The following is a 10,989-nucleotide window of genomic DNA, read 5'->3' on the forward strand; positions in this document are numbered from 1 at the left end:
TTACCTCTATTAATTATTGTAAATTTTTATTTGATATTTAAGAATTAAATCTTTCTCTTTTATAAATTTATTTGAACTAAGATATGTTGAGTTATTTATTTATGGAAGTTAAATTGTTAATATTAATATAATTTAATTTTTTATATTATCAAAATATATATAATTTAAATAATATATTTTTACTTCTTAAATAAAAATTTAACAAATTTAACAATATTAGATACAAATTTATCAATAATTTAATTTTAAAAAGTAATTTCCTTTATGATAATTTGTACAGCTAAAATTAATTTGACTAAATTATCCAAACATCTTCCATTATGTTAAATTAATTTAAAAAATAATATCCAAACAGATTATGTTATAATATAATTAATTATAATTAAAATCAACTATATGAATTAATTATTTTTATGATCAATTATACTCAACTGAAATCCAAACGGACTCATAATTGAGGTAGAATTAAAGTCACTTGAAAACTAAAATTTTTTGAACCTGTAGTTTGTACACCTGAAGGTGTCAATCTGGTTGGATATAAATTAGTTTTTGTGCAAAAAGGAAATAAAAATGGTGAAATTGTAACATATGAGGCATGGCTTATGGCTCAGAGATTTACACAAAGGCTTGAAATTGATTTTGTTGAAACATACTCACCGGCGAGGGATGTAACTATTTTTCAATATTTAATTAGTTTGACAATAAGTGAAGGACTCGATTTACGTCTAATGAATGTTGTTGCAACCTACTTGTATGGTTCACTTGATATTGACACTCACGTGAAACTCCCTGAAGGATTTAAACTATTAGAAGCATACAATTCAAGTTCTTGAGAAAATTATTCAATCAAGTTAAATAAATCCTTATATGGATTGAAACAATTAGGGCATATGTAGTATAATTGACTTAGTGAATATTTGTTGAAAGGAGGATATAAGAATGATCCAATTTTCCCTTGTATTTTTATGAAAATATTTGGAAAAGAGTTTGCTATATTTGTTGTTCATGTTGATGACATGAATATTATTGGAACACCCTAAAGAGCTTTTGAAAGTTATATATTGCTTAAAGAAAAAATTTAAAATGAAAAACTTGGGAAGAACAAAATTTTACCTTGGATTACAAATAGAATATGTGAAGAATGAGATTTTTTATATATCAATAAACTTAAACAAGAAAGGTCTTAAAACGATTTTATGTGAATAAATTATATCCATTATGTACCCTAATAGTTGTAAGATCATTGAAGGAGGATAAAGATACTTTTAGACCTTAAAAAGGTGATGAAAAAACTACTTCATCCAGTATAATGTATCTTAGTGCAATTGGAACACTAATGTTTCTTGCTAGTCACATGTAACGTAATATCTCATTTGTTGTCAACTTATTAGCAAGATATAGTTCTTCACCAATACAAAGGTATTAGAGTTAATCACATTTTTTGTTACCTTAGAGGTACTATGAACATGGGATTATTTTATTCTAAGTACCTAAAGCTAACCTTGTTTGTTACGTAGATGTTGGATTTTTGTTTGATCCTCCTGTTGGTAGATCACAAACAAACCATTTGTTCACATGTCGTGGTACAACCATTTCATGGCTATCTATGAAACAAACAATATTAACCACATCATAATTATGTAGAAATTCTAGCTATATATGAAACAAGTTAAGAACGTGTATGGTTAAAATTATCAATTTATCACACACGAACTATTTGTGAGTTGTCTTCTAACAAAATAATCTTGATGATCATATACAAAGATAATGTTGTTTGTATTGCCCATTTGAAAGAAGGGTACATTAAAAAAATAGAACGAAACAAATTAACCAAAAAAAAATTCACTCATGATCTTTAAAAGAATGGTGAAATTAATATCTAGAAAATTTATTCTAAAGAAAATCTAGCTAACATGTTCACCAAGTCACTTCCTGTTAAAATATTAGAAAAATATAACTTTAAGTCTCTATACTTTACTCATATTTTACTATTAGTTCCTATATTTTTTTAATAATTTTAGTCCTTATACTTTATTTTTTTGTTGTTTTAAGTCCCTTCAAGGTTCCTATATTTATTCATAAAGTGATATAAAATAATGAAAAATAAAAGTACTGGGACCAAAAACATACAAAAAAGTACAGAGACTAATAACAAAACTTGAGCAAAATATAGGGACTTAAAGTTATATTTTTTCTAAAATATTTGAAATGTTTGTTTATGATATTGGACTTTGCAAACTTAGAGATATTAATTGATGTTGTCAAGAGGGGGAGTTGATATGCATTGCACTCTTTTTCCCTTATTTAAGATTTTTTTTCTCACTAGGTTTTCCTAACAAGGTCTTTAATGAGGCAACATTGAATAACATATAAATAAATTATGTATTCTTTTCTTCTATTGGGTTTTTTCCCACAGAGTTTTTTCTAATTAAATTTTTCAATGAGGTACATTTTTATATAATATACATTCAAAGGGAGTGTTATAAATATTAAAGGAGAGTGAATGTCCTTCTTCTTCACCTCTTCATTTTCATCCTTTTTCATGAAACTCCCGCAATTGTGAGAGCTAATTATTCTTTATTTACCTTTATTATTTGTGTAACATTTGAGGTGTAAGATCATGCCTATAAATAAGGTATGTTATTTGTATTAAAAGATACAATAATCAGTAAAAAATTCTCTCATTCTCTTGTCTCTACTTCTTCTCCAAATCTTTTTATTTTTTAGTTCCTTAATTTCATAACATTTTTTTGGTTTTAAAATCCAATTAACCAACCACTCGTTTATGGATGGACTTCCTTTTGGAAATGAATGCAACAAAAATGGGCCCAAATTACGGCATCATGGACCTGCTTCTTCAGGCTGAAGGAGTTTTTGTCAAACGACCCAATCAATTGGGCCTCAGGCCGATAAGATTTCCCGCCGGAGATCACACGACAAAGTCTGTAACTCGGTCAGGGTTAGAGATTCCCCTAAATCCGTAACTCGGTCAGAGTCCTCGTTGCTCCGGCTTGTTGCGACACAGCTTCACCCTCAAAGACTTGTGTTGTAACCCTGTAAGACGCCCGGAAAGAGACATGCTCTTCCAGCTCCAGAGTATAGCTCAAGAGCTTCCGCTTTCACCCTTCACTCGCTCGTTCTCCTTTGTCTCCACTCTACCCTCTAAACCCAATCCTAATTTCAACCTCTTCTTCATGCGTGCTTCTCCTTCCTCTGCATTCGCCCACTCCTACCGCCACCATTGCCACCTCCACCGCCGCTTCTTCATACCTTCCTCGACGCTATCCTCTCATTCCGTTGTCAAATTGCGTCGCTTTTCCTGGCTGCCCGCGTCCAGCGTCGAGCAGTCGGTGAACGAATCGACGCAATCTACTTCTGAGCAAGCCTGTGATTTTTCCACTTTGAGAGAAATTGAAGTTTTCGATTTCGACAAGTGTTCTGCTGCAACCGACTTGAAGCACCTGTCGACCCCTGACTTGGAGGTGAAGGATTTGAGCGAGCTGCCGGAGCAGTGGCGGAGAGCCAGGCTGGCATGGTTGTGTAAGGAATTGCCAGCGCACAAGGCAGGGACATTGGTTCGAATACTGAATGGGCAAAAGAAATGGATGAGGCAAGATGATGCCACTTATGTTGTGGTGCATTGCATGCGGATTCGCGAGAATGAGACTGGTTTTAGGGTAAGCCTAACTCTTCACCGTTTTGGCTCAAGTCCAGAATTGTGAGAGAGAGAGAGAGAGAGAGAGAGAGAGAGAGAGAGAGAGAGAGGAGGAGGAGGAGGAGGGAAGCCAATGAAAATGGAGCTGTCGATACATTTAAGTATATTCGCCAAATATTTCATTTAGAAACACTGGGTTTTCCTCATATAAATTCCAATACTTAAGAGATAATTTTTCCACAATTCCCTGTAGTAAGAATTTGATTGTATTTTCTCAAAAACAAAAAAGAATTGGATTACAAAGCAGCAGAACAACTGGTAAAATGCTTACGATGTCTTTTAGGAATGATAGTTTATGGAAGGTTAGCAAAATGCAAATTTATTGTCTTCGTTTTGTGGCTTTAGTAGATATCGGGTGAAATGCGTACTGTGTCTTCTGGGAATGATAGTTGACGGAAGTATGATAAAATGCGAATCCATTCCTTATTATGGTTGTAGTAAGTATTAGGCTCTAAATGTTATAAAGCATCCCCTTTGCTATAATGCGCAACTATAATCCATCTTGGAATTCATTTATCTGTAACTTAACTTTATCATCAAAGCTAGACTTCCCAGGATGTGTGTTGCTTGTTGATGTCTTGTTAGTGCCTAGTTTTGGCTATCATTATTCCCCTATTTGAGTACTTATGAGAGAATTCTATACACTTTACTGTAAGCTTCAATTTGTTTATGCTTGACAATTTCTCTTTTGCTCTTTTTGTCTTTGTTAAAGGTATACAAATGGATGATGCAGCAACATTGGTATCGATTTGATTTTGCTCTTGCTACCAAGCTAGCAGATTACATGGGTAAGGAGCGTAAGTTTTCAAAGTGTCGTGAGATATTTGATGACATAATTAATCAAGGCCGTGTTCCAAGTGAGTCGACCTTTCATATATTAATTGTTGCTTATCTTAGTGCACCCGTTCAGGGCTGTTTGGAGGAGGCATGCACAATTTATAATCAAATGATTCAGTTAGGAGGTTATCAGCCACGCCTTAGCTTGCATAATTCCCTCTTCAAAGCTCTTCTTAGCAAACCAGGGGTCTCATCAAAGCATTATCTTAAACAAGCAGAATTTGTATACCATAATTTGGTTACAACTGGTCTTAACATACATAAAGATATTTATGGTGGCCTAATTTGGCTACATAGTTATCAGGATACCATAGATAAAGAAAGAATAGCAGTATTGAGGGAAGAGATGCTACAGGCTGGAATTGATGAGGGTAGAGAGGTGCTTCTATCTGTATTGAGGGCTTGTGCAAGCGAGGGGGAGGTGGAGGAAGCAGAAAAGACTTGGCTCAAACTTCTCCAGTCTGAAAGTGATCCCCCATCACTAGCTTTTATTCACTTGATGGAAGTCTACTCGAAGGTTGGGAAACATATGAAGTCCTTGGAGATATTCAGGAAGATGCAGGAGCAACTAGGGGACACAAGTGTTGCAGCATATAATAAGATAATACAGATATTGTGCAAATATTATGAAACTGAACAAGCAGAATCAATAATGGCAGATTTTTTATGGAGTGGTCTGAAGCCCCTCACACCATCATACGTCAATTTACTGAACATGTATTTCAAATTGAACTTACATGATAAGTTGGAGATGGTATTTTATCAATCCCTAGAGAAATGCCGTCCTAATCATGCCATTTACAGTATATACTTGGATTCTTTGGTGAAGGTCGGCAACCTTGACAAGGCTGAGGATATCTTTAACCAAATGATCAGTGATGTTGCTATTGGTGTTGATCCTCAATCGTGCAACATCATCTTGAGTGGTTACCTTTCTTCTGGAAATCATGTAAAAGCTGAGAAAATATATGATTTGATGTGCCAGAAAAAGTATGATATTGAAGCCTCATCAATGGAGAAGCTTGAGCATACTCTAAGATTGAGCAGGAAAATTGTCAAAAAACCAACAAGCCTGAAGCTAAGCAAGGAGCAGAGAGAAATATTAATGGGGCTACTTTTAGGTGGTTTGCAGATTGATTCAGATGAACAAAGGAAGAATCACATTGTCCATTTTGATTTCAATGGGATTTCTAGCTGCCACCATCTCTTGAAGAGTCATATACATGGCCAGTTCTATGAGTGGCTGCATCCTTCCTGTAAGCCAAGTGATGATGCTGAAAACATACCAGATAGGTTTTCTACAATTGCAAGCTCTTGTTTTGGCTTCTATGTGGATCAGTTTTGGTCACAAGGTCAACCCTCGATTCCAAAACTAATCCATAGGTGGCTGTCACCATGTGTTCTGGCATACTGGTACATGTATGGGGGCCAACGAAGGTCATCAGGAGATATTCTACTAAAGATAAGAGGAAGCCGCGAGGGTGTTGAGAAGATAGTCATTAAGTTTAAAGCTATGTCCATAGATTGCAAAGTAAAGAGGAAAGGCAGGACATTTTGGATTGGTATTCTGGGAAGTAATGCCGCTTGGTTTTGGAAACTGGTAGAACCTTATATTTTAGAGGACATAAAAGATTTTGTTAAAGCAGGTGATCAGACATTGGGGAGTGATTCTGCAGAAACTGAAAACATTAACTTTAGTAGTGACTTGGACACTGACGAAAGAGGGTGAAACTAAGATGATGATTCTGCTTTGTTGAAACTAGAAGAGTTTATTTTCGAGGAGGTTGCCTGTTCAGATTATGGTTGCTCTCTTGTATCCAGAACATAGTTTTTTTCCCTCCATTTTTAGGTATTATTTTGAAGAACTGCTAGGGTAGTTAAATGAAAGATTTCTTGACAATTTATGTTACCACATGTAATGTTATCTTTTTTGTATATAGATTTGTATAGAAATTTGAGAGCGACTACATTATCCAATTGATCTATGTAAAGAAATTATAAGTACTGGCTGTCTGGCTATTATTATTTCAATTGAGTTGATATTATTTATTCTTTGCCGTGGACTTATCCTATGATGGGAAGTTTAGTTTGCATCAAGTAACGACACAAAACAATCTGAAATATGAGTCGACACAGTTCCTGTCAAGTCATGTACATTGCTCTGACAAAATCATGCATACAAGAGGTATGGTAATGGAATCATCTTTGCTGCGATGATGCTTTTGCTTGTTTTCTTCATAAAATAGTATTTGATGGTATAGAAAAAATGCATCCTTTAGGGTGTGTTTGGTTGGAAGGTCTTAGAGGGAAGGGGTTCCTATCCCTTTATTTGGTCAAGGAATTTTGGAGGGGAGAGGAGCATCCTCTTATTTTGGCTCTCTCCAAATTGAAGTTTGTTGAAGAAGAGTTAATTTTATTTGACTAATTTATTTTCATAATTTTTGTTATATTCCAATCCCGCACTTAAAAGAAAATAAAATATGATGAGTGACTAGCTCTTTATTTCTCTTGATCCTCATTTTTGCTCGTGTGTCTTGTCTTTGGAGCTCTTGCCATGCGTTGTCCCTTCAAACATGGTGAGTTCTCCTTTGCTCCTCTCACCCTCTTCTGATTTGTGCTTTGATATGAATATGGATATGGCATTTCTTTGTTCATCGTATTTGATTTGGCATGTGATTCGTTGCTTTTCAACCTACTTTTTGCTTTGGCCTCTCTATAATCTCTCTGCTACTCAATCATAAACTTAAGCTTTCTTTTCTTTCTCTTTAGACCCTGTTCTGAGGTTCATGGTCTTCGTCCTTTGTATTTGATAAGAAGCCCAACATGGCTCCTCAGTTGCTTCTTGCTTTCTAATTCAATGTGAACAATGGACTCCAACTTTTGCTTTTTCTCGTTTGATTTTTCTCCTGTTTGACTTTTCTTCTTGTGCACCTTACGTGACTTTGTGCTATTTGATATACTTATGTTTTTTCTCTTTTGATTTTTCTCCTATCTAATTATTATTATTATTATTATTTTGTGATACAACTTATGTAATTATTTTGTGACTTCCATACTTTATGCTTTTTTTCTTTGTGATGTTGATTTACTTTGTTAGAGGGACTTAAAAAACTCTATCTTTTTTCTTGATTATACTTCTTACTGATCTCTATCATATTCATATTATATTTTGGTTCAGTTTAAACTATGCCCTTGTTCTTCTTTGGCTCATGGATATTGGCCAAGCGTGTAGTATATAAAAAATTTATTGATTATTCTTTTCTAGTTCTTTTTTAATTGTGCTTGTTATCTGCTTGTGGAACTGAATCTTTTGCTCTTATTTGTGATAACTATGGCTTGTTTATTAATTTGCATTAAGGAATCTAAATATCTTTTACTAATGCAATATTGATTTGAATTGCATCGAAAAGTATTAGCTCTTGTTGTTTGTGTCCTTATGAAAGTATATGCAAGTGATATTTGTTCCAAAAAAATAAGTTACAATTTGAGTGGCAAGAGAGAAATGGTGCGTGATGAAATAATAAGTCGAATTAGTAATTGCTCATCTACTCGAAATATCATTAGAAATTTAGAATGACTCTTAAAACTTTCTTGTAATTTTATGTTATGCTCGAAAGAGACATTGGCGTACAACCTGCGTGATGGTCAAATATGGAATAGATGATTGCAAAAGCTCTATATATATCAACACATAATGCAAAAAATCATGAAATTAATTTTTGGTTTAAGTGTTTTGGTGAGACAATTAGTCATCATTTTCATCAAGTTTTGACAAGTATCATTGAATTAGAAAAAAAATTTCTTATTCAACCTAATGACTTAACCATCCGTCCTTAAATTGAAAAAGAAAAGAAGTTCTTCCCATATTTTAAGGATTGTGTTGGTGTTATTGATAGAACGCATGCATGAGTTAAGATCTCTTCTTTAGATGCTCTTAAATATTGTGGTAGGAAGGAATTCTCGACACAGAACGTGCTAGCAACATGTATATTTGATGTAAAATTCACTTATGTGCTCCTCGGATGGGAAGGTGTAAAGTCTCCCATTTCATTCGGACTTTACCAATCCATAAACATATTACAATACAATATTAGAGATACATCCTTTAATTTATTTTTAAAATGCAAGATTCCAGCTTCGTAGAAAATATATTCAAATAAAAGGGCTAACGGAAGTGTAAGCGACAATCCCATGACTCAAAGAATCAATAACTAATTTTCTCCAAAAGTAGGCCATGCATCGTGGTTTGCACAATACGCGCTGTAGTGCATGTATCAAATTCTGTTGTCACAGCATATTTTTGATATAAACTTTTATCGCGCACCATTTTTACACTTGACATCCGATTGGAGTGATTCAAGCATTCACTCAAAGCTTATAACATAATCTATCTAATGAGATAAGTTTAGACTTGACCTAACAGTCTAATCTTAAATTGAACACTGAGGTGTAAAAAGACAATTTTCTTTTAAAATTTGGCACCTTAAGTGTGTTCAATTCTCACCCCTTGTCTTATTAGATGACTTTAAGCCTTAAACTAAGTTTTAAAGGACCAAATACACTTGATTAACACATTATAACACATATATAACATTAAATACTTATTTTAATCTTTTAATGCCACATTACACTTGTGGTTTTATATAAGGTATCATATGCATTCACATATACATACCCACACTTGTTCTACTTTCACACCTTTGACTTTCACATATGGAGCTAAGCCCTATCATATAGTCAAAAATTACAAATATATTTGACTCATACAAATAGGGCTAAGCCTCACCATTAGGTCAAGACCCATACACATACACATTTTATCAACACCATTCACATAATTTTTAATGAAACAAGTTATATAACATACTATAAACTTGTTTGGATAGCATTTAAGCCTTGTAACACCCTCAAATTTACAAATCGATTTTTCACAAATTATTAATTCAACAAATTATTTTTTTTTCATTGAACCCTTATCATTCCCTTATCATGGTAGAAAAATTTCTACCATGATACATCCAAGACAATATACCACAGGTCTTAAAATATCTAAAAAAAAGCAATTAGAACTATGAGGGACGGACAGGATCCTCATGGCATGATATTTAAATCAGGTCATGAATCAAGAGGGACAAACATAATCCTCTTGGTCATATAAATGCATTTAATAAAAAGGATTAGAGTTTACATGTTGTCAAAATAAGAAATGTCCTAGGTTGGCACAAGATACATTGCATAATACAAAATGAGAGGCAACGTAAAAGATGGTGTCTCATACACCATAATTACACCTCTGGTGCTTTCTCGGCCGGATTCGCTCCTGTAAAAATATTAACCACGGGGAATGAGACTTAAAAGTCCCAGTAACCAAAAATTAATATGTAATGATGCATGCGGATGTAACTAATCATGCGATTGCTAAGTGGGCACACAAAACATTTAACCGAACAATATTTTCAAACAAACCGAACAAGTATTTAATTGCATGACTGCACCTTATATCCTCCTTTTACCATGCTCGGACGCCAAATCACCCGGCCAAAGGTGAGTTGGACCAAGCGACACGCCACTCATTGGGTCCAATGAGGGCTTACCACGTGGTAATAATTAACCGAACAGAAATTTCCATTAACACCATACATTAAAATACCCTGACAAGTCATGCATCATTCAAATATCCAAACAGGAATATATCCGAACAATAATATCTCATCATGATAAACAAAAATAAATTTTTAACCCACTTGGCAATAATTTCAAACAAGTATATACAGTATTTATTTTCAATAATTTATAATTTTTTCAAACAACAAAACAACACATAACCATTCACAAACACACCCATCACAACACATTAATAATGGTTACCTTGTGTTTTGAATAACAAGTTCCCCTTCACAACTCCTCTTTCACCACTATCTTTGTCAACACAATCTACATAGTTATTTCATAATACTATATATTAATTTTACATTAAAATAAATAACTCTAATTTTAAGAGTTAGAAAGTCTTAGATCTATAATTCATATTAACACTAATTTAAGATTTATGCCTCATTTAACTTTTCAAATTCTTTTTTAAAATTCTCGTACCCTAATAAATTTTATCCTCAAATCACTTCTAGTATCACAATTTCATCCTTCTATATTCTAAAAATTCATCCAAAAATAAATTAAAAATTTTAAAATTATCCTGAAGCCTCAAATCACCTTTCTATAACCTCAAAAATACCTATTCATACTTAAATAAATATTTAATAATCAGAGGTTCATCCCTACATCTCAGATTCCACATAAATTCGACCATATAGATCTAGATTTTAACTCAAAAATTCTTAAACATGCGTTTCAACCTCAAGAAAGTATTCTATAATATTTATTATATCCCTAAAAGTTTTAACCTATATTTTTAATCCATCATATCATCAGATTAACTA

General features: G+C 33.4%; 1 protein-coding gene across 1 annotated transcript; it reads left to right on the forward strand.

Moving 5' to 3' along the window:
- The first annotated feature begins 2,985 nt into the window (after positions 1 to 2,985).
- On the forward strand, positions 2,986 to 6,606 carry LOC129300420 (pentatricopeptide repeat-containing protein At2g15820, chloroplastic-like). Its single transcript, XM_054938989.1, has 2 exons — positions 2,986 to 3,677; positions 4,428 to 6,606. Exons 1-2 carry the CDS (start codon positions 3,078 to 3,080, stop codon positions 6,279 to 6,281), a joined length of 2,454 nt encoding a protein of 817 aa, XP_054794964.1. The 5' UTR covers positions 2,986 to 3,077; the 3' UTR covers positions 6,282 to 6,606.
- Positions 6,607 to 10,989: the final 4,383 nt, after the last annotated feature.

This window comes from Prosopis cineraria, unplaced genomic scaffold (assembly GCF_029017545.1).
Source record: "Prosopis cineraria cultivar Desert tree isolate PC_DT_omini unplaced genomic scaffold, ASM2901754v1 PC1580, whole genome shotgun sequence".
Classification (NCBI taxonomy): domain Eukaryota; kingdom Viridiplantae; phylum Streptophyta; class Magnoliopsida; order Fabales; family Fabaceae; genus Prosopis; species Prosopis cineraria.